This window comes from Neolamprologus brichardi, chromosome 1, assembly GCF_056152115.1.
Source record: "Neolamprologus brichardi isolate AB-2024 chromosome 1, ASM5615211v1, whole genome shotgun sequence".
Lineage (NCBI taxonomy): Eukaryota > Metazoa > Chordata > Actinopteri > Cichliformes > Cichlidae > Neolamprologus > Neolamprologus brichardi.
Window position 1 is genome coordinate 35,588,968 of NC_142104.1, and position 24,766 is coordinate 35,613,733.

At 41.8% G+C, this 24,766-nt stretch overlaps 1 protein-coding gene and 1 pseudogene across 1 annotated transcript; both read right to left on the minus strand.

The window, feature by feature from the left end:
• Positions 1–1,344: 1,344 nt before the first annotated feature.
• Positions 1,345–2,895, minus strand: LOC148106464 (uncharacterized; annotated as a pseudogene).
• Positions 2,896–10,075: 7,180 nt separating this feature from the next.
• si:ch211-167j9.5 (tyrosine kinase receptor Cad96Ca) lies at positions 10,076–24,008 on the minus strand. Its single transcript, XM_087843510.1, has 11 exons — positions 23,993–24,008; positions 23,835–23,922; positions 20,206–20,428; positions 19,922–20,060; positions 18,043–18,141; positions 15,834–15,994; positions 15,570–15,707; positions 14,459–14,570; positions 13,655–13,754; positions 10,589–10,688; positions 10,076–10,233 (listed from the first exon to the last, which is right to left on the minus strand). The coding sequence occupies exons 1-11, from the start codon at positions 24,006–24,008 to the stop codon at positions 10,126–10,128; spliced, it is 1,284 nt and encodes a 427-aa protein (XP_087699636.1). The 3' UTR covers positions 10,076–10,125.
• Between the last annotated feature and the right edge of the window lie 758 nt (positions 24,009–24,766).

Below are 24,766 nucleotides of genomic sequence, written 5' to 3' on the forward strand. Positions count from 1 at the left end.
CAATGATCTTACTTAAAAATGGGAGATTTGAGATCGGCCTGTAGTTGTTCATTTGTGTCTTGTCGAGATTGTCCTTTTTCAGTATAGGTTTTATTACAGCAGTTTTTAGTGGTTCTGGAAACACACCTGATAATAAAGAAAAGTTGACGATCTGTAACAGGTCTGACTCCAAAGTCTTTGAGACCTTTTTGAAAAAACCTGTTGGCAGGACATCTAAACAGCAAGAGGAGGAGTTCAGCTGACTTAAGATGTCCTCCAGGTCTTTGCTGTTTATAGGGTGAAACTGTTTGATGGTGTTTAAACAGTTTTTCGGTGGACACAGTACATATCCTGAATCTGCTGTTGATGTACCAATTGCTTGTCTAATCTTTTGGATTTTGTCTGTGAAGAATTTGGCAAAGTCATTGCAGGCCATGGTCGACGTTCAGCTGCCACTGACACAGGAGGGTTTGTGAGCCTGTCAACTGTAGAAAATAAGACCCGAGCATTATGACTGTTTTTGGTGATGATGTCAGAGAAGTAGGACCTTCTTGCACTCCTCAGTTGTAAATTATAATTGTGAAGTTTCTCTTTATAGATGTCATAATGAACCTGGAGGTTTGTTTTTCTCCATCTGCGCTCAGCTTTCCTACACTCTCTTTTTTCATTTTTCACCAGTGTGAAGTTTCTCCATGGAGACTTCTTCCTTCCAGAGATAACCTTCACCTTAATGGGAGCAATTGTGTCCATTACATTTAACATGTTAGCATTGAAGCTATTGACGAGCTCATTGACTGAACCTCTGGACAGGTCAGGTGTTAATGGGAAGACCTGGTTAAAGATCTCACTACTGTGTTCAGTTAGACACCATTCTGTGATCACTGCTGTTGATATATTTGTGTGGGCTGAGATTTTACTTTTAAAGAAAACACAGTGATGATCAGACAGGCCCACATCAGACACAGTAACCTCTGAAATGCTCAGGCCCTTGGAAATCAGTAGGTCAAGAGTGTGTCCTCTATTATGTGTGGGCTCTGTTACATGCTGAGTGTTACTCAGGCCTTTAGTCTCTTTGTCCTGAGGGTTGTCCACATGGATGTTAAAATCCCCAACAATAATTACACAGTCGAAATCAACACAGATCACAGACAGCAGTTCACTGAGATCATTAACAAAGTCTGTGCAGTATTTGGGAGGCCTGTAAACATTAAGAAACACAACTTTGGATGGGGCCTTCAGCTGTAAAGCCACATATTCAAAAGACTGAAAACTTCCAGCAGACAGCTGCTTACATTGAAATGAGTCATTAAATAAGACAGCAACCCCCCCCCCCCCCTCCCCTCCTGCTCACCCTGGCCTCACTGATAAAACTGTAGGAGGGGTCGTCTCGATGAGAACAGCTCCACTGTTACTTTGGTCCAACCAAGTTTCAGTTAAAAACATAAAATCAAGGCTGTGCTCAGTGATTAAATCATTAATTAAAAATGTTTTCCCAGCTAAAGATCTAACGTTTAATAAACCCAACTTAAGTGTTTTAGAGGTATTACTTGTCCCCTCGTGTTTGGGAGCAGTCTGTGGCACACAAGGTATGTTTACTATATTTAAAGATCTTTTAGAGTGCAGCTCTCGGTGTTTCGACCAGGCCACATGTCTCCTTCTGTCACCTAAAAGTACAGAAATTTTAAAACCTTCTAGTAAACAGGGTCCCAGCTTCTCCTGGGAAAAGTCACCACTGCCATAATCCTCGCAGCCCGGCCCCTCCACACATCACACATCAGACTGTGGAGACAGAGCAATGTGACTTCGATTGCTCTGTTGAGGGCGGGGCTCGATGGCGAACCTTTGGCTGCTCTGGTGGGGGGTTTATGGGGGACAAAAAGGGATTGGGCCGGGGGGTAGATCTGAGCCCAGCATTGACCCGCTCCATCATCTCCTCAGTGAATTTCAGGTGTGGGGAGGAGGGAGAAAGGGAGGGGGAGGAGGGTGATGACCTGTCAGGGGTTTGGGGGACTGGGGAAGGTCGTGGTCCCTGGTCCTGGTCGTTGGTGTTGTTGAGAGAGTTGGAGGCAAATAGGGACCCCTCTTCCTGCCTCAGGATGCCCCCACCTGATGCTCCTCCCAGGTGGGGGCAGATGGAGCTCCTCCTCAAGGTTTCTGCTGGGCTTTGTCTGTTCTTGCAGTACTGTTTGTTCCTCTTTGTGAGATAACTCCTCGTTTATCTCAGCCTTGGCACCAAGCACAGATGGATGACGTATAACAGGTGAACAGTTTCACCCCTGACTTGTTAAAATTAAATCCATTTTAAACAGATGCCTGCGTTCCCAAAAAATATTAAAGTTGTTGATAAAATGCACTGAGTGGTCAGTACATGCTGATATGAGCCATTTATTCAGTGCAGACAACCTGCTGAATCTCTCGTCTCCTCCTCTGACGGGCGGTACAGGTCCACTGATGAATACAGCTGCATTCAGAGAGTTTACAGTATTTAATAATCCAGTAAAGTCCCGTTTCAGAACCTCCGACTGTTGTTTGGACACATCGTTTGACCCTGTATGCAGAACAATGTTTGTCACAGTTGGATATTCATCTGCAATTTGAAGAATTCTCTCCTTCAGGTTGTTGACCATATCCTTAGGAAAGCAGAGGACTTTAGTGTTTTTACCGCACATCCTTTGTACGTCCTTTACGGCAGAGTCACCCACAATCAGAGTTTCAGGCCTAGCCTTTAGCTTTCCCTGTGGCCTTTTACTTTTCAACAGATTTTCAGACCTTACTTCGCTACTTTTAGATGGATGGTTGTCCGATATAGATCCAGGGTCCTTTGATAGTGGAGCAAATCTGTTCTGCAGTTTCACATTCAGTTGTTTTGGAGGTTTGTTGTTAACCTTCCTATTCACGGTTGTCCAGTCCTGTTTCCTCTCGTATACAGCAGTAGAAGAGCTTCTCTGTCTCGTAGGAAGTGAAGGCCAGTCGGTTTCAGAGATTTTAGCTTTCTGTGCTCTGCCTGTGATACGTCCTCCCCCTTCCAGGAGACATTATTTATGTCTTGGTATTGCACCAAGACAGTCCAAGGGGGGATTATCGCTTGAGGATTTATAATAATGCACAAAGTCTACTTTCTTGGTCATGTTATCTGTATGAGCTCTCTTAGGCTAAGTTTTTTGTAAAGGCTCTCCAGGTTCTTGAGGGACACTCTGATTCTCTTCTTTGGATGTTGGATGTCTTTTGTTTCATTTTCTGTCAAGATGATCCCACAATACTACAATTATCAAAGTCAAAGCTAACCGCTAACCCATGACAGACTCTTCACTATGTTTTACGCACGGCTGTAGACACTCACTGTCGTACCCCTCTCCTCACCTGCTCATATTTCTAATTTGATTAAACACCATATGAGCTGTTCCAGCTGTTTTCTGTCCACTTCTTGTGTAACGTCTCCACCTTTTTGTCCCCCTCCCATCTTTAAGAATGGCATCCCTTCAGGTGAGACCATTTCTGAAGAGGTTTCAGTGAACAGTAGCTGGATCAGCTGAAGGGCCAGAACCAGCTCTCAGCTCCTGTATCAAATTTTGATGGATTTTATTTTTCAGATTTCCTAATGGCATGACTGTCACACATTGTTCTGAGTGAGAAAGTGTTTCCAGACTCATCACTACTTTTCTGTCTGCCAAGGACTAAAACAGACAGACAGACCATGTGAAAGATCAGGATGCACATGTGACAAATCTGTCTGTTAATATTGCTTCTTTTGTTAAAACAATGTATTATAACACACATTTTTTAATCTGGACAAGATTCCAGATTTAAATTTACATCAAATGCCACCCACCCACCCACCCATCCATCCACCCACCCATCCACCCATCCACCTATCCACCTATCCATCCATCCATCCACCCACCCATCCATCTATCCATCCATCCATCCATCCATCCATCCACCCATCCATCCATCCATCCATCCATCCACCCATCCATCCATCCATCTATCTATCCATCCATCCACCCACCCACCCACCCATCCATCCACCCACCCACCCATCCATCCACCCATCCACCCATCCATCACCCACCCACGGTGGTTAGCACTGTTGCCGCACAGCAAGAAGGTCCTGAGTTCAGTTCCACCATCAGGTCTTTCTGTGTGGAGTTTGCATGTTCTCCCTGTGTTTGCGTGGGTATTCTCCAGGTTTACTCCGGCTTCCTCCCTTACAGTTCCATATAGTCCAAAGACATGCAGTTAGTGGGGTTGAGGTTAATTAGTAACTCTAAGTTGCCCATAGCCGAGACTGTGAATGGTTGTCTGTGTCTATGTGTTGGCCCTGCGACAGACTGGCGACCTGTCCAGGAAGTACCTCTCATCCTAAGACAGCTGGGATAGGCTCCAGCTTCCCCTGAGACCCTGACAAGGATAACTGGATGATGGATGGATTCATCAAATTTAATTATTCCTGCAATTTATTGAAGACCTATCACGTTATTGAGAGCCAGTTACAGAATTAACAGTTTTTCTTGAAAGAAATTTGTTTTGTTACAAGTATCTTGCAGCTATCTTAGAAAAATTATGAAGTGATCTGTAGATAGTGGTGAAGTCAAAGGAGCAGTACCCAAGAAAACCCTTTTATACTGTGAAACATGAGCTGTTGCTACATAAACTTGGAAAGCCAACTTTCAGGTTTATAGTTGCTTTAACCCTCCTGTCATGTTGGAACACCAATTATGGTCCTGGGTCAATTTGACCCGGGGCATGTCTACTCATCCAAAAGTGTCAGAAACACTGGCACTGAGTATTTTACTGTTTTCTTGTATAATTTAGATTTTTTTCATTTTCTGTAGTGATGAGGATGACATGTGACATCTCTTCTGTTCTGGGTCGATCTGACCCGCAACATAACAGGAGGGATCATAAATGAAATCTCAAGAACAATGCATAAAATGGCCTGATCATCTTTTTAAAATCCCTAATGTTCAGTTTTGGGCCCACTACTCTTATCTGTACATTTGAGTTACCAGACAGCGTTAAAATGGCTGAGTGTCAAGAGTTTGAAATGTTTGACTCGTGCCTATGGTTCCAAATCGCTTCCACTTTGTTATAATTCAATTCAATTCAATTTTATTTATATAGCGCCAAATCACAACAAAAGTCGCCTCAAGGCACTTCATAGATACAGAGAAAAACCCAACAATCATATGACCCCCTATGAGCAGCACTTTGGCGACAGTGGGAAGGAAAAACTCCCTTTTAACAGGAAGAAACCTCCAGCAGAACCAGGCTCAGGGAGGGGCGGGGCCATCTGCTGCGACCGGTTGGGGTGAGAGAAGGAAGACAGGATAAAGACATGCTGTGGAAGAGAGACAGAGGTTAATAACAGATATGATTCAATGCAGAGAGGTCTGTTAACACATAGTGAGTGAGAAAGGTGACTGGAAAGGAAAACCTCAATGCATCATGGTCTATTGCAGCATAACTAAGGGAGGATTCAGGGCAAGGTTATTATCGTTAACGAAAACTAACGAAATAACGAAAACTAGAAGTGAAAAAACATTTTCGTTAACGGAAATAAAAATAAAAACAAAAAAAAGGAAAACTAACTAAAACTGTAATGACTGTTCACAAAACTAACTAAAATTAACTGAATTTATAGCAAAAATGTGTTTAGTTTTCATTGATGTGTGTGTGTCATACAAGAGTCAAGGGTGAAAATGAAGTTTAGTTTACAGATTTTTTTCTTGCTGTGTCTCATTATGCCAGCAGGTGGCAGCACGTTAGTCGAGTCGTCTGTGTCGCTGCTCCGTCCACGCGCAGAATCATGTCAGGAAAAGTCGGGAGCCAGAGTCCAATTTGGGATTACTTTGAATATGACTGTGTTTTGGATAAAGCAAGTGTCTTGTAGTGGAAACAGACAAATTATGAGGGACATTTCTAAAGGGAAAAAAATCCCACAAACCTTGAAGTGCACTTGAAAAGCTCACACAAGAAGGCTAACCTAGCTTAGCTTGAGAAGGTAAGGGAGCACACTCAACCCTCATCCCCAGAAAACAGAAGCTAACCCCAGGCAAGGCAGCGTGATGCATCCCGAGACAACAGGACGGGGATATCTACACAACTGTGAGTCAATTACCTTCAAAAAGTTTATCAATTCACTTGAACCAAAATTACGAACACCCGATGCTGCGAGAGTTAATAGTCTCATTGGGGCCAAGATATACATTTTATAGTTGCCTGGTATCAATGGTTGTTCATCTGCCTTTATTTATTTAAAGAACCCATAGGTGGGAATGTGAGTTGTCTGTCTCTGCGTGTTAGCCCTGCGACAGACAGGCGACCTGTCCAGGGTGCAGTATGGTAGCTGGAATAGCAACATACCCAAGGATGAGCAGAATGACTGATATGATGAAACTGGGATTTTGTTACACTTAATTATTGCAAACACAACTAAAACTATAACTGAAACTAATCAAAACTAAACTGAAACTAAGGATTTTCAAAAAAATAAAAACTAAACTAAACTAGCAAACAATTGGTAAAAACTAATTAAAACTGATATAAAATTGAAAATCTGAAGTCAAAACTAAATAAAAATAAAAACTAATGAAAATTGCAAAACTATTAAAACCCTGATTCAGGGTCACCTGGTCCAGCCCTAACTATATGCTTTAGCAAAAAGGAAAGTTTTAAGCCTAATCTTGAAAGTAGAGATAGTGTCTGTCTCCTGAATCCAAACTGGAAGCTGGTTCCACAGAAGAGGGGCCTGAAAACTGAAGGCTCTGCCTCCCATTCTACTTTTAAATACTCTAGGAACAACAAGTAGGCCTGTAATGTGAGAGCGAAGTGCTCTAATAGGGTGATATGGTACTACAAGGTCATTAAGATAAGATGGGGCCTGATTATTTAAGACCTTGTATGTGAGGAGCAGGATTTTGAATTCTGGATTTAACAGGAAGCCAAAACAGGAGAAATCTGCTCTCTCTTTCTAGTCCCTGTCAGGACTCTTGCTGCAGCATTTTGGATTAGCTGAAGGCTTTTCAGTGAGTTTTTTGGACATCCTGATAATAATGAATTGCAGTAGTCCAGCCTGGAAGTAATAAATGCATGAACTAGTTTTTCAGCATCACTCTGAGACAGGATATTTCTAACTTTAGAGATGTTGCGCAAATGGAAGAACGCAGTCTTACATATTTGTTTAATATGTGCGTTGAAGGACATATCCTGGTCAAAAATGACTCCAAGGTTCCTCACAGTGTTACTGGAGGCCAAGGTAATGCCATCCAGAGTAAGAATCTGGTTAGATACCATATTTCTAAGCTTTTCAGGGCCGAGTACAATAACCTCAGTTTTATCTGAATTAAGAAGCAGAAAGTTAGCGGCCATCCAAGTCTTTATGTCTTTAAGACATTCCTGTAGTTTAACTCATTGGATGGATTTGTTGCACCCTAACCCTATCACTGGAATTCACTGAGCTCCTGAGAGCGACTGGAACGGCTGAATTCAACAATTTGCATGTGTCAGTACTTTTGGCAGTGTAGTGTGTAAATCAGCTACATCCACAAGAGGGAGAAGAATTACTGAAAAGGCAAATAATTATGCCTCACAGTGATTTTAAAATAATAAAATAAAAGTGTTGGTGATGGGCAGGAGGAGAAGTGCAGAGCACTGGTGGATAATTTGGTTCAGGAGAAATCATCTGCCTTTCAGTGTGAATGTGACCAGAGAGACGGTGGCCAACCTCAGGAAGAGAACAGCTGCACAACCCATTTTCATCCTGGGACAAGATGATGATGTGCAAGTATTTGTCGTCCACACTGACAACACGTTGACCAACACACAGGCTGTATAAGAGAAGCTGTGTTTCCTAAAGAACCAGAGATCCTTCAATATGTGCAGCACGTGTGCATTGTTACGGTCATCTGGGGGGAGTAGCATCAGAGTTTGGATAAACTGACTGCAAACTGGTCACTTAATAAACGGTTACCCTGCTGGGTGATCCTGAGCCTCTGCACCAGCTAGTGAAGCACCTTCAGACTGATTCTGCACCTCTGCCACAAAGACAGAGCTGAGTAATCTCTTATGGAAACATGCTGTTGGTAGTCTACCCAGTAACGGCTCCTCTTGTTGTTACACCTTTGAAGTAGTAGAGAAAAAAAAATCATATTTATTTTATTTGCATATCAACAAAAACAAGACGATGAGTCAGAGTTAAACGTAGAACAGCATTTAGTGCGTCCTCCTTCACGGGTAAGTCTTCCTACTTTGCTTGTGTTAGTCTAAAACTTTCTGTTCTGTCATTTGTCTTTATGTTTGAGGCTTAAAAGCAAAACCAGGGACAAGGACTGCAATTCAGCTGCTGCAATTTATTCAAATGTAGCAATGTTAAGTGACCCCTGCTATATAAATACATTAAAAAAACAGGATTTTTTTATTGGTTTACAAAACAGCAAAACAGAAAAGCTAAAATATACAAATGAAAGCAAACACTGAGAAAGATTTGAATAAATTAATAAAGAAATGCTGTTAAAATACAGACATATTAAATAAGGTACATCAGACATGTCAGACTGCTGAACAGCGCCTCCTGCTGGACTTTACATGTGAGATCATCTTGTTTCATAGAGGTTCTTCTAACGCTGAGCCGAGAACATAAATGTGATCTAAAAACTTACGTATGTTGAATTTTGCACATTTTCTGCAAAGTGGTGAATTCTCATTCACCACTTTGCAGCTTTTCTGCAAACAGTTCATGGATGAAACATCGTTGTAAAGAAAACACAACAATTAGACTGCAGGTAACAAATCAGTGGACACTGATTATGAAGTAAGGCTCTCTGTGTTGCTTTCAAATAATTATTCTCAACTTCTCTCATTTCGTACTCAGGCTGCGTCACACTGGCGTGATTCAGCCTTCGGTGGTCCCGTGTTCAGCTGGTAATGTGTTAATATTTGTGTCTGTTGTCAGAGGAAGTTGAAGTGTGCGCTTGTTAGGATACATTCACAAAAACAAAGTCCTGAAATGTGACCGTCATCAGCGTTCAGTCTGTGATCACACAGTTTGATTCTGTTTACCACAAAAACTGGTTATAAACTAATATTTTATATATGAAAAATAATATAAGAATATAAAAATACAGAAAATGAAAACTACAGGTATTTAAAATAATCATTTTTATACTGTGCTTTACTACTGCCATATATGAGCTACTGTGTAGAGGTCTGGGGAAACACATACACAAACAATAACTATAATACAGAAAAGGGCCATTAGATTAATAAATAATGTGGGGTACAGGGACCATACAAATGCACTCTTTGTCAAAATGCAAGCTATTAAATTCCAAGACTTGGTGAAGCTTAAAACAGCGCAAATAATGTATAAAGTAAGAAATAAATTGCTTCCAAAAGAAATCTGTAAATTGTTCATAGAAAGAGAAGGTGGGTATAACTTAAGAGGGAAATGGAATTTAAAAATACAAAGTGCTAGAACAACTTTAAGAACGATGTCTATCTCAATTGCAGGAGTTAAATTATGGAACAGACTAACAGAAGAAAAAAAAGACAGTAAAAACATAAAACAGTTTAAAGTAAAATATAAAAACCTAATTTTAAATAAGTATAAGAATGAAGAAAACGGGGTTAACCCAGGACGGTGATGTTGCTGGTAATGGTGTTGTGATTCTTTTTGTTTTGGTTTGTTTGTTTTTCCATAACTTGTGTATCTGCAAATATACACGTTCTGTATTTTTCATATGAAAGAAACTATACTGTGGTGGGGCTTGCTAATTTCTTGTTTTTGATTCCTGTATGTTATGTTTTGTTTTGCTTTACTTTTGTTTCATATGTTTGTTTAATTTAAGACTAAAAAAAAAAAATTAAATGAATGAGAGGTAAAACTTGAGGGGGTAGGGACAAATAAGTAAATATTTCTGCCTGCTCCTTTCCAAACAAATAATGGAACGATATTTTGTAATGATTGTGAAGGCACATGTTTGAAATGTTTGAAATAAAAATGAACTGAACAAACATGCACACCACAGCTGGAGACGAGAACTGTTGTGATAAGTTTTCTGCTCCTTTCATTTATTCAGCAGAAGTAAAAGCTTGTGTAACGATACGTCCCCCCTGAAATCTACACGCATGGTTTAAAGTACCCGTTTAAAAATTAGTGTCCAAACTGACACTCGCTGCTCGTAAACGATTGTTTTCCTGAATTTCGGCCTCATCTGTCACCACCTGCTCTGGACTCTCCACATCCACGTAGTCCTGCAAAGAAGAACACAGTTTATCTAACACATGTTTGTCTATCTGCAGGTTCAAACTGGGAAATAGTTCAGAAAATAATCTCTACAAACACAGTTCAACTACATGTGGGTGCATTTAATAACCAAAACACGATGAAACAAGAGTTCTGCTGAGTGAAACTCAAACGTTACCTTTGTTTGATTGAATTAATTTCAACAGAATTATCATGTCAGTGAGTTTTCTCTGAAAATACTGTGGAAACACTTAATATAGGCGCGTTTTAATGCTGTGTGATGAACATCTCAGCACCACAAAGGCTGTGCTGTGATTTTTACAGATCATAAAGAGAGAAGAGCTTAAACATGCTGCTGCTTACTGCGTCGTTTTCCATGATGCTCTCCAGCATGCAGACGATGTCTGTGAACGAGGGCCTCAGGGTGTGCGGCTCCTGCCAGCAGTCTCGCATGATGTGAAGTCTGTGAGGTCAGAGGTCACTCAGTGATACACAGTCCATGATTCTCTATCATAGTTATTATCATCCTGACATATAAGAGGGATGGTACATAAGGAATGGTGCGGGACTGGCAGAACCTGAATGTGACTCATCCAGTTTAGATGTTGATGGGGGGACGAGTTGAACCGAAATTAAGCTAAAGGAGGAAAAAGTGGGAAAGCTACGTCCAGCAGAACACAGTTTCAGTTTTAGTTTGTGAGTCATCTACACACTTGTTCTGATGACACCTCCCCCTCCTAAACACACTCCCATCACAAGCACAACACACAAAAGACATGGTTTTGTTTTTCTGTGCATCACGCCATTAAATATTCTCCTGAAAACGAAACTCTTACAAAAGTATAAGCCATGAGGTCGACAAAATCCTCCTGACAACGAGCCTCTTTAGTAAATCAGCAGCTTTTTATGTTGATGCGTCTTTTAGATTTCTGTCAAGCTGAAGGCATCGAGGTGTATTCCTACCTTCCTTGGGTGAGGCCGACTCCCCCCTTTGTTAGAACTCTCTCTGCTTATTTGTTACAATTAGCCAATCAGCCTCCCCGCTGTACGTGCACCTGCTGTTCCTAACCTCTGGTTTGCACGAGTCATCTTCTTCCTTTTGCAGTTTGTTTCTTTGCGTATGTCACGTTGTCATTTGCTGACTGCGTGTCACAACTCGCCGACTGTGCCTCGTGTGTCCTCCTCTGAGTTCTACCAGATATCTTTGAATTGTTCTTAAATTTTGGATGTTGATATTGCTGCTCGCCTGCTGACACGCTGGTTGTCCCTATAAACTTTTAAAGTCAATTGTCCGTCTTACAATTGACTTTAAAAGTTTACTGTTTGCTTTTAAAGTTTTAAACGGCCTGGCTCCTGCGTCCCTCTGAGTGTTTGCTGTCGTGGCCCCCAGATTATGGGATACGTTGGCCCCCTGTATGAGGCTGGCCACAACACTTGACATGTTTACAGCTCTTTTAAAAACACATGTTCTCTGAGGCATTTTAGGAAAAACCAGCTTCTGGTCAGATTTAGTCAGTTTTTTGGTCACTTTTAATCTTTGTTATTTCTTTAATTGTATTTATTATCTAATTATTAATTCAAGTGTATTTTTTATTTATATATTTTATTATTATTTAATTTTCTTTGATTAATGTTTGATTTCTTAACTTTTATCTCTGTTTTTACTGGGAAGTTCTGTCATGATCCTGGGTCCTTTTGACCCAGCGTTTTGTGTTTTCTATTATTGTGATTTTGGTTCTGTTCTTCCTGTTTAGTGTTTATTCGGTTCTGCTCATGTATTCCTGTGTTAAGTCCGCGTTTCTTAGTCTGTGTCCTTGCATGTGTAAGTTCCTGTTTTATTGTGAAAGTCTGTGTCTTATGTCAGTGTGTTCTGTTTACGTTTCCCTGCCTCGTCAGCTGTGATGTCTTCCAGGTGTGTTCCCTTCCTGTTTCCCATCCCCTGATTCCTGCCGTGTGTATGGCTGTATCCCAATTCAGGGTCTGCAGCCTTAAAGGCTGCATTTTAAGGCCGATTACGTCACAGCGACGCGACGAAGGCTGTCCCAATTCGAAGGCTGCTCGAAATGCGGCCCTCAAATGCGTCCTTAATTTCCCTGAATTTTAAGGACGTGGCGGTGTAGACTTCGTGGGCCAACATATCCCAGAATGCATAGCGCGGCGGTGGGTGTGGATAATTTTGCCGAAATAACGGCGGATGAGGGGCGCCCGAAGAGAAAACTTTAAGTAAGTACTGAATATTATGTCACTTATTTATGTGCGAATGTTTAATAACGAAGAACATTAAAACATTACTGTTGGCCACATGTCGGCAAAGTTATGTGACATTAGTGACGTTTGTACTAACTTGGTTTTAAAGCCTTTACTTTAAAATATACGCCGTTCAATAGCTGAGCTTAATCAGAGAATGATCAAAGCTCATGTAGAAACAAACAAATGAACAAAAGATTTTCTCCTTCATTTCTGTCAAACAAAGCTGTATGAAACGTTTCCAGCTGTTAGTATCATGGTTGCTAGGCAACCTGGGCAGCGCGACGGAGGCTAGACCGTCCCATTTCACAAGCCTCGCACTTCCGGCCTTAGCGGTCTTTGAGTACGCGGCCCTTGAGGATCGTTGAGGCTGCGTACTTTAAGGCTACAGACCCTGAATTGGGACACAGCTATTTTGTGTGTTACCTCGTCCTCGCTGCTGGTTCGTCTGTGTTGTTCTCCTCCACTTTCCTGTGTATTCTGGCTGCATTACTCTCCCTGCATCTCCGTTTCATGTCTCAAGGTTTCAGGTTTGTTTTTGCTTAGCTTTTCCCAGTTTAGTTTACTCTTAGGTTTTGGTTTTTGTCCCCCTCATCTCTGTTCGTGTCACCCTTTGGTTAATAAAGCTCGCTCACCACTTAAGCAGTCTGCATCTTGGGTCCATTTATATTCACACATGGCCTCGGCACCCCGTGACAAGTACTTTGGTCAGACGTGTTGTTTTTAAAGTGCTGCAGAAATAAAGTTGGATTTTTTCTGTTTTTCAGCAACAGTTATGTATTAAATATTGATCCTATGATGGCATGTTGTGTTTTTTAAAGCAACAGCTTCAGATTTGCTCTGAAGTTTCTCACAGTGACACGTGAGCATCACTCTGCTCGAAACCTGAAAGATGATGTTTGTGTTTCAACAAAACTCAGTGAAACCTGACTCTGTGTAACAGCTGATGTCATTACGAGGATGATTGTTCTGTTGAGAACAGCAGTGTTACTCTTTACTGTAGCAGAGTACACGTGTGGGGTTGCATCACGCAACATGTGGCACGGCCTGCTGAGGGACCCACTGTGACGGGGGGGGGGGGGGGGGGGCAGCTGTTTTCAAAATGAAGAAATCTAACTTAACTGACATATATCAATAACTAATACACCAGATATATTTAAGCTAAAGGCAGTTGTCACTTACATCTCTGGTCTGCAGCCTTCCGGGTTTGTGTTTTTGTGACCCATACAGATGTGGTACACCACTTGCTCTGATGTCTCCAGGTTTGGATACGGCAGCGTCCCTGAAAATGTATTTATATTATATATTATTATATTATATTTATATCACAATTTCTCTTAAAGTGGATTCTGTCACTTTCTAAATGAGCAGCAAATATCACTGTGTAATAGAAATCCCTGTCTGGGTTTGGACTGCAGACTTTTAGTAATTTACAGTAAGACGGATGAAAGTATCCAACTCATAATCTCTACAAGTACAAATACTGCAGCATCCACGAGTTATTAATACACTATAATTCAATTCAGCTGTATTTATATTGAGTCAAATCACGACAACAGCTGCCTCGAGGTGCAGCTCTTGCAGTTGCTGTAGACTTACAGGAGCTCACGTTTTAAATGTCAAACGACTGAACTGGAGAGCGAAGTGAGACAGAAGTAGGACGACAGGATGCTTCAGTCAGGGCGCCAGGTTTCCACCTCTGTTCAAAGATGTACTCGTAACCAGTTACACAACTTTCCAGAGTCAATTTATGTTTGTATTTGTGCTTACACAAATATAAACAAAGGAAACAAGCTTTTAATTTGAATGTTGTCCATTTTATTCTGGCCGGAGTGAACAGCGGCCCGTTGTAATGACTTTACACCAAAACACGGAGCCACCACAACACAAGGCCGCTCTTCAACAAAGAGTACGTGTGGAACATATTACTAAACAATTAGAGGGGAAGTCATGATTTCCAGAGAGCAGCCCAAACCTCCAACTCACCAAATGTCTGCATCTCCCACAGCACGATGCCAAACGCCCACACGTCCCCCTTGTAGCTGTAGTAGTTGTTCTTGAAGTACTCTGGGGGGTACCAGCGCAGGGGCACACGTTGCTGCACAATTTACACACGATGGAAAAAGTGATTTCACCAAAACTTAAAGGTGATATTTTCAAACTATGTGAAACCGTGTCAGAGGGACAATTTTAGACATCAGGAAATGCACGACTCCATTACTGCTGGTCTTTTTCTGCACCACAGTTTCCTGTTGAAAAGGATGTTGCTAAATCTCCCGCACACGTGCAGTAACACAGAAGCAAAGTCTGGTTCAAACTGGGCTCAAAAAGAGTAACAAAGGTCATCGTATCACATCAAGTCGGAACAAACGTGAGATGCAGTTACACTTTTTGTTTTTGTAATATCCAGGTTACATTTGAAAGTGTTGACCTGAAGCACTTTCAGTCGGGACCACTTTAGCTAACGACAGATCGCCTTTTACATCATTTCGATTTGCTGGTGTGGCTCATCTCTGGGACATCCCCGCTCTTCCGTGTGCATACATCGAAAGCTGGAGGTGGGGAGCAGCAACAAAGCAAGGCATCAGCAACTACAGACATTGATTAAGTCAGAAATGACATAAAAGGAGAAACAATGGCGGAGGAGGGGGGTGCGAAGCGGCCTAAAGACGCGCAGTAACTGTGGACGGCTCCAATAGCTTTTACAAAGGCACGACTGGCTGTAACTCAGGATGTGGAGCAGGTCATCTGCTAAACAGCAAATATCCTCAGGCAACATCGGACTCTCTGATTCTCTCCTGAGTACAGATGTGAGCACATGTTAGACAGAAAGCACTTCTGCAGAACCTCAAACATGCATTGATGTCACAGTGAAACTACAGCGCGGGAGCAAAGCTGGAAACGTTTGGGTCACTTTGGATTCTCACTGGAAATGAAAGACGAATGGAGGACGTGATCATCCACAAATAAGATCAATGAATTTGAAAATGTGCTGCGAAGCTGTTCAGCAGCACGAGGACTGTGACAAAAGGATGCTGCACATAGAAATAAAGAAATAATCGATTTAAGGAAATGCTTGTGTGTGCTGCAATCTTACACGTGGGTTTCTCCAGCGACTGCTGCGACGGCTCGCCATTCGCGTCAAGTCTCGGGCGAGACCAAACTCGGCCACTTTCACCTCCCAGGGAAACTTGTTGACCATGACGTTCCTCAGAGCCAAGTCACAGTGAATAATCTGCACAGAGAACCAACAACATTAATGCAAACACAATGATAAAGTGTGTTCAAACTGTCAACAACAACAGTCACACTGGGACAAAGTGGGACCAGTATATTTCCTGTCAGTCTGCTATGCTGTTACCATCTTGGAGCGCAGGTGCTGCATGGCTAGAGCAACGTGGTACGAGGCAATGGTGAGGAGGCTCTGCAGCTCAGGGTCAGTACTCAGGTGGGCTCTGTTGGTCTGCAGGAAGGTCCTCAGAGTGCCGTAGCTCACATACTCCATGATCAGGATGTAGGGCTCTGCACAGAGAACATCCCAGTCAGAGACACAGGGCCTTACAGAGGGACACGCCTCCAAGAAGAACGCAACAGACTTACAGGTTAGTTCATAGTGACAGGTTAGTTCATAGTGACAGGTTAGTTCATAGTTACAGGTTAGCTCATAGTGACAGGTTAGTTCATAGTTACAGGTTAGCTCATAGTGACAGGTTAGTTCATAGTGACAGGTTAGTTCATAGTTACAGGTTAGTTCATAGTTACAGGTTAGCTCATAGTGACAGGTTAGCTCATAGTTACAGGTTAGCTCATAGTGACAGGTTAGTTCATAGTTACAGGTTAGCTCATAGTGACAGGTTAGTTCATAGTGACAGGTTAGTTCATAGTGACAGGTTAGCTCATAGTGACAGGTTAGTTCATAGTGACAGGTTAGTTCATAGTTACAGGTTAGTTCATAGTTACAGGTTAGCTCATAGTGACAGGTTAGTTCATAGTTACAGGTTAGCTCATAGTGACAGGTTAGCTCATAGTTACAGGTTAGCTCATAGTGACAGGTTAGTTCATAGTTACAGGTTAGCTCATAGTGACAGGTTAGCTCATAGTGACAGGTTAGTTCATAGTTACAGGTTAGCTCATAGTGACAGGTTAGCTCATAGTTACAGGTTAGTTCATAGTGACAGGTTAGCTCATAGTGACAGGTTAGTTCATAGTGACAGGTTAGCTCATAGTGACAGGTTAGTTCATAGTTACAGGTTAGCTCATAGTGACAGGTTAGCTCATAGTGACAGGTTAGTTCATAGTTACAGGTTAGCTCATAGTGACAGGTTAGCTCATAGTTACAGGTTAGCTCATAGTGACAGGTTAGTTCATAGTTACAGGTTAGCTCATAGTGACAGGTTAGCTCATAGTTACAGGTTAGCTCATAGTGACAGGTTAGTTCATAGTGACAGGTTAGCTCATAGTTACAGGTTAGCTCATAGTGACAGGTTAGTTCATAGTTACAGGTTAGTTCATAGTGACAGGTTAGTTCATAGTTACAGGTTAGTTCATAGTGACAGGTTAGTTCATAGTGACAGGTTAGTTCATAGTGACAGGTTAGCTCATAGTTACAGGTTAGTTCATAGTGACAGGTTAGTTCATAGTGACAGGTTAGCTCATAGTTACAGGTTAGCTCATAGTTACAGGTTAGCTCATAGTGACAGGTTAGTTCATAGTTACAGGTTAGCTCATAGTGACAGGTTAGTTCATAGTGACAGGTTAGCTCATAGTTACAGGTTAGCTCATAGTGACAGGTTAGTTCATAGTGACAGGTTAGCTCATAGTGACAGGTTAGTTCATAGTGACAGGTTAGCTCATAGTGACAGGTTAGCTCATAGTTACAGGTTAGCTCATAGTGACAGGTTAGTTCATAGTGACAGGTTAGCTCATAGTGACAGGTTAGTTCATAGTGACAGGTTAGCTCATAGTTACAGGTTAGCTCATAGTGACAGGTTAGTTCATAGTGACAGGTTAGCTCATAGTGACAGGTTAGCTCATAGTTACAGGTTAGCTCATAGTGACAGGTTAGCTCATAGTGACAGGTTAGTTCATAGTTACAGGTTAGCTCATAGTGACAGGTTAGTTCATAGTGACAGGTTAGCTCATAGTTACAGGTTAGCTCATAGTGACAGGTTAGCTCATAGTTACAGGTTAGCTCATAGTGACAGGTTAGCTCATAGTGACAGGTTAGTTCATAGTGACAGGTTAGCTCATAGTGACAGGTTAGCTCATAGTTGCAGGTTAGTTCATAGTTGCAGGTTAGTTCATAGTTACAGCTTAGTTCATAGTTACAGGTTAGTAAAGGGGGGAAACTGAGCATATCTGTCGGTGTGGAGGAAGATGACAAACAAACTGGTTCTTTCTACTCTACCTGATCACTCTATAAAACATTGACCCATTCACACAAGCACTTTTTCATGGTTACGTGCAGACTGGAGCAGCCAGGGCTCAAACCAACAACCTTCTGATTAAGAAGGTTCCAAGCCGCTCTACCTGAGCAGAGAAACAGCAGTCTGTATGCACGTGTTCATCACCTGCAGTGGCGTTCCAGTCCAGTAACTGGAGGATGTTCTTGTGGTGCATCAGTTTTCTCATGATGGAAACCTCCATGTCCACGTGTTTGAGGCGGACACCTGAGGTAGAGGAGGACACAAAGGTCAAACCAAAGCCCAGATGTAACTGGCTAAATCAAAAGGAACGTATTCGGTTTTGTACTAAAGCTCAGCATGATTCATGTTAAAAATAATCCTTATTATTATTATTATTCTTGTCCTGACTCTTAGTTCAGCACCTGAGCTGAAGTGGTAAACAAAAAAGAGAATAGTTGATGGATGCTAAAACTGTAGCTACAGCTGAGAGGAGTTGCAGATTCAGGTGGTTAGCCTCTGTGAGTTTGTCTCTGTGGGTAGCTCCTCCCACTTCCTTTTACAGTATTGAATGCATTGTTGTTATACGGCAAAACTTATATTGTACAAGATGAATGTGGTGCCATCAAAGTTCTCCTCGCTCGTCTCAGAGCTGCGTTTGACGTCTGGAATCCCACAGGGTTGCGTGTCCGTGCGTTTACACTACACTCGCTTTGTTTGCAGCGCTATCAGTAAGTTATGGTCGGGGCTGTGATATCAACACCGAGCTCAACGTCAAAAATGTATGAAATGGCTCAGAGCAATTTGTTTTTCAGGAACATGTGATCAACCAGAGCGATGACGTGTTGCAAAAACTGCATGAAAAATGTAAACAAACATGAGCAGAGATGGGCAGTAACGCATTACTGTAATCCGATTACTTTTTTCAAGTAACGAGTAAAGTAAGGGATTACTATTGCAAAAACGGTAATTAGATTACCGTTACTTTCCCGTAGGAACGCTGCGTTACTGCGTTACTAAAACCGTGATTTTCTTGCGAGAATGTCTCATGACAGTGACGTAAGCGAGTGCGACGTTCGTGACAACAGCTGTGTGCAGATCAACAATGGATCATATATCGAGTGCAGAGAGAGTATGAGCGTGCGGCGTTTAAAGCGTGGAAGTACTGACCTTACTTTGAGTTTGATTCCATAAAAAGTGACAAAAACATTAGTGTCCGTTGTGCGTGGGAAGAAAACTTCTTTTACAGCGAAAAAACCCTAAACTTCCAAACAAGCTCCGAGTAGCTACGACGTAATGGGAAACTCACAGAGAAACTCGCGGATTCTTCCACTGACCGCTGCACACCTGCACCAGGGTAAACCTCCGCCTACCCCACTCCTGCTTTACAGGTGAAAATAGAGCAACAGGACCGCTAGTCTGTGACTTTATTTATTTTCTGCTGTGTTTTACTTGCATCTATTTGAAAGACTGAGTGTAAACACACACAAAAAATATTTTATTTTATGTGCTGGAATGTGCAGAAAATAGGTTTAAATGTTAAACTAATTTCTTCCAGTCAGAGAATGTTGCAGATAATTAAATTTTGCTTGATGCATAAAGTTAAAAGATTAAAACTAATAAAACAAGTTTTAAAAAGAGACTTTTCCATTTGATTACATTTTATATGATGGATTATGCAGAAAAAGTAGGATTGGGCTGAAAGATCTATCACTTTATCACCTATTCAGGTTGTAAATCGTGTTTTTAAAAAGTAACTAAGTAACTAAGTAATTAATTACTTTTGAAAATAAGTAATCAGTGAAGTAACGGGATTACTTTTTTGGGGAAGTAATCAGTAATTAGTTACTGATTACTTTTTTCAAGTAACTTGACCAACACTTAAAGATTCCCACTAATTCTACTTAAAAACAGAATATTTGAACATCATTATAGGACATCCTACAATCATTTACTTGGATGACAGTTTCCTCCTACTTATCATGTCAAGTACTTTCTGCTTTCAGGGATGCTCCGCCTGCAGGCAAACCTGCAGCCATGTCCTCACCTTCCTTGCTGATCTTACAGGTGAACATGCTGTGGCCCTTACACGTCCCTCTGGTCATCCTGGCCTGGTAGAAGACGCCCTCCTTTCCTGCTTTGATCAGCTGCAGAAGGTTCAGGTCTGACTTGGTGAAAGGAGGATCCTTGAATTTGAAATAGACCCGTTTGTACATCATCGAGGTAGAACCGCACCAAACAGAACACGTGAAATCTAAATCTATCATCATCTGAAGGTTCATCTTCTGCGTCTACAGCAGGAACACAAAGATATCTGTGAAGCAGCGCTACCTGCTGCAGTTGCTGCAGACCTTTCCACAGCTTCTTGGACGGAGACCTGGCTGAAGTGCTGGGTCGGAGTGGAGATTTGGGAGGAAGTTCCCGCTCCTCCTCCTCCTCTACCACAATTGGGGTCGGCCTCGCAGGTAAGAGGGGAGGCTCTACCCGAGGCACAGCACTCATCAGCATCTTGTTCTGCCGGAGTAACCTGATTGTCTTGAGAGCGGATCGGTATCTGCAAAATAACGTAGACAGTAGAACAGGTGACACTGACCCAGGCGAAACACTCGGCTGCCAACCAGAGAGCAGCAAGTCTGACGACACACAGTTTGGGACTCGGAGCTAAACTGTAACTGTAAGTGACATTGCACATAAACCAAAGATCCAGTCTCTTCCACGTATCCTTGTCAGTGTCATTGGGGGGTGGAGCCTATCCCAGCTACTACAGGGTGAGACGAAGGGCACGCCTGGAACAGGTCGCCAGTCTGTCGCAGGGCTACCACAGAGAGAACCGCTCACATTCACACCTATGGGTAATTTAGAATCACCAGTTAACCTGAACCCACTAACTGCATGTCTTTGTGCTGTGGGAGGAACCAAGAGAACCCACTCAGACACGGGGAGAACGTTCAGACTCCAGACACTCCCAGCCAGACAGCGCATTCAGACCCAGGAGGCAACAGTGATAATTAGGGCTGCCACGATTAGTCGACTAGTCACGATTACGTCGACTATCAAAATCGTCGACGACTGATTTAATAGTCGACGCGTCGTTTGAAGCTTTGTAAGATCACAAAAGACGCAGGAATAAGTAGTAGGATTTAAGAGTGTAATAACGGACTGAAACAGAAGATGGCAGCACTGCATGTACAAGGATGCCAGCTGCCGTTTGTCACTACCCGATCCGTACCGGAAACCCGATCGGTACCCCGCATGCGCAAATCTTACGTCACTTCCTCTCTTTGCCAACATTGCGACATTCAGTATATTTGAATGATACGGTTAGCGCCCAGTTAGCTCCTAGCATTTCTCAACAGCTCTGCCTCCTTTTCGACTGCCCGGGACATTTAAACAATGGATAATCCGTATACAAACAAATTCATGCTTTTCTCCTCAACAGAGAGCCTTCCCCGATTGAACAACAGCGCCGTAAAATAAGAAGAATTGCGCCTAATTACAGACTTAATAATATTGATTTAGCAATGTGTCACGTGAAGATTCATCAGCCAGATTAAGTGTTTACTGACAATTGACAGTGATAGCGGACATCATCATCACTATTTCAGTCAATCCTCTCCTCACAGACAAGCATAAACACACTCGACTATCACTAAATCAAATTTAACACGCGTTTGTAATGACGCCAATTCATTTTACAATAGGATTCATTCGCTCGGTCAGCAGGTGGCAGTATCCTCGTACACTGGGGAGTACACTGCCATTAAACAAACAGAAGAAGAAGAAAACATCTGCACATGCGCGGTACGGATCGGGTAGACCCGATTTGTACGGTCCGACTTTGCACATGCGCAGTAAGGATCGGGGAGTCCTGATCCGTAACTATCTTTTTGTTTTTGTCTACATTATATTGAAATGCTTCATTATTGGAAACATGTTAAGAGATACTTATTATTCTTAACATCTTAACTGATACGCTGACCCATAACTATCGTAAAACGCTACGACCGGAAGTAGCATGCGCATGCGGGGTACCGATCGGGTTTCCGGTACGGATCGGGTAGTGACACCGTTAAACCCCGAAGAAGAAGAAGCTGCGTCCCAGAATTCATAGCGCAGCCCAGCTCAGTTTCCAACAATGGCGGCAGCTAGTTAGTTTTAATATTACTCTTATTATTCTTTCTGGGTCACAAAATAAACGTTTAACATATTTTCAGGCGAGAATGTAGCTGTGTAAACCTCAAATATCTGCTCAGTTTATCAAGACACCACATATTTTCAAAAGCGCTCCGACGTTTTCGGAGACGTCTGTTAGCCACTAGCTCGATAGCTAGCCGGGGGCTAGGCTAACTAGAGACGTGAGAACACCGGACTCCCGGCTAATCGTTTTCAAACTCACCGCCGTCTTTCGCTACTCAGGTTAAACATGATATATAAGTCACTTAGATAACTTAAAATGTTATTGTTTGGCTTTTTTCAGTGTTTTATTTGTTCCTGAGTAAATCGGTTTGGCTGAGATTAAAGTTATAGTTTTTACACAGCTGAATAAACGTCAAGCAGATAGCTGATTATCAGAAGTGTGAGATGCTCGAGAATTTACTCCGGTGTCCTGTTATATTTTAGATAGCAAGGAGTTTATTAAACTTCACCGAAACAATCTGCAAATTTCATTAAAATGTAATAAACTATCATCTTGTCTTTATTTTTAGTTAGCACATACCTTAAACACTTAAAGCTGTAAGCTAATGATAGTTATATAAGAGCAGATGCTGCTGGTGCAATAAGCTGTACGTTTTACGTCCAATGGATGATGATCTGATTAGTCGACTAATCGCAAAAATAATCGGTGACTAGTCGACTATCAAAATAATCGTTTGTGGCAGCCCTAGTAATAATTAGATTAGATTAGATTAGATAAAACTTTATTAATCCCTCGGGTGGGTTCCTCTGGGAAATTTGTTCCTGACCTTAATGAAAACAAATCACATTTATCTAGAAATACATTATCTATAAACAGATCACCGAGTCTTGGGAGCTTTATTCTAAATAAACGAGCTAAAATTGGTCGTTGGATAACACAGACATGAATTCAGATGGAGGCTAGAGACTCAGCTGACCCTGACTCAACATTCGTTTTGAATAAGTCAGTTTTTTGCTTTTATTTTTCACTTTTCCATTTTCTGTAATACACCATCATTTCAGTTGGTAACATGCTGCACAAATGAAAATGTTTTTTTAGAATAAAAGAACAAAGAAAAGCTGAGAACAGCTGGCCGTGTGTTCTTTTTGGCTCATTTCAAAACAGCGACAACAACGTATGCTTATACTGAAAGATAACATATGATGCCAAAATATTAGAAACATCTAACTAGGTGCTGTATAAAGTAGGTCCGTGGACATCTGAGTCTATGTTAACATGATCTCTTACAGTGGATAACATCTGTTTTTGGACCTATGGAGCTATTGATGATGATAATAATAATAATACAAAGGCTGAGCAAACAAACTAAATCCATCTTCGGTGTTTTCACATTCTACTTTAAAAGTACATAAACACTGAAATCTGAAGACTACAGATCTCAGGAAATGAGACGATCAAAGAAGAACATCTCACTTTTGTAAACAGGGAAATAAACGTCTACACCAAACTTCATACAGCAGCTGAGAGGTACATTTCACAAACAAGCAAAGACTAATTTTAAGGAAACCATTATAGCCGTTAGCATCTGAGCGGCTCATTCCCGTCTGTGAAGCCAGTTTGGGCCAAAAATGGGCTTTTATTAACGTCTGATCTTATAATATATTCACGCTAAAGTACGTGAAAGGAAATTGTTATGTTTTATTGAATAATGCTGCTGTTACTGTTGCAGCTTAATTTGAAGATAAAATGTAGCAAACAGACCAAGTGAGACTGAGCTCACGTCGTTAATAAAAGCCTTTTTAAAGAACTTAAATGGACTTACTTTCTGACACACACGGCTCCCAGCACTGTGAACACCAGGATGGTGAAGGAGAGGAGACCGCTGAGGGTGTATACGATGGAGTAGACATCTGAAAGGCCACGAATAAGTAAGTCTAAGATTCACGAGCTCTCACAAAGCGTCAAAGCCTCAAAGCTCACCTGAACAGTCCGCCATGTCCTCTGCTCAGTGTTTGTTTTCTGGCTCAAACTGGTAAAAGAACATCAGGCTGGTCTGGAACAGTGATAGGAAGAACGTTTCTTTTTATAGAGCTGATTCACTGAAGCCCAAAACACAAAGAAAGCACAGGAAGAGAGCAACTAAATGAAAAAGCCCTACCTGTGCTCTGTGATCAAGTCCATTCTTCTCGCCTAAGCCTGACAGTCACACACCAGACAGGATTTATTCTGTTCGTCCCACTTAAAAATTCAAAAATCAGCCTTGTGCTGGATAAAATGTCTGACCCGTGTTGTGTTCAGCAGGAGCTCTCACAGTACATCAACCACAAGACAGTCAGAGGAAGTGAAGTGAAGCAGCAAGTGGTTTGAGATGCGCTGTTTCACCTCACGCTGATTTCTAGAACGAGTGTGAGTCCACTCCACACATGTCAGCTCTCCCAGCTCATGCTGCAGATGCTCGGTCAGTTTGTAGAAGTGACCGAGCATCTCATTAACCACAGTGGAATATTATTTACTGCAGCAAAAATAGAAACACCACAGTACAAACGACATAATCTCAAGTTAGACTCCCTCGAAGACGTTATCTGTGCAACTTACAGTAACAATGTCATGTAGAGGGGCTCAGATCAATGTAACAATGTTACATTGATTATTTGATGGAGCTTGTTTTAAGCACATTATTTATGACCTCACTTTAATGTTTAATGACAGCTTTTTGGGGCTGCCAACAGAAAGAGAACCAGAATCAACTGGTCA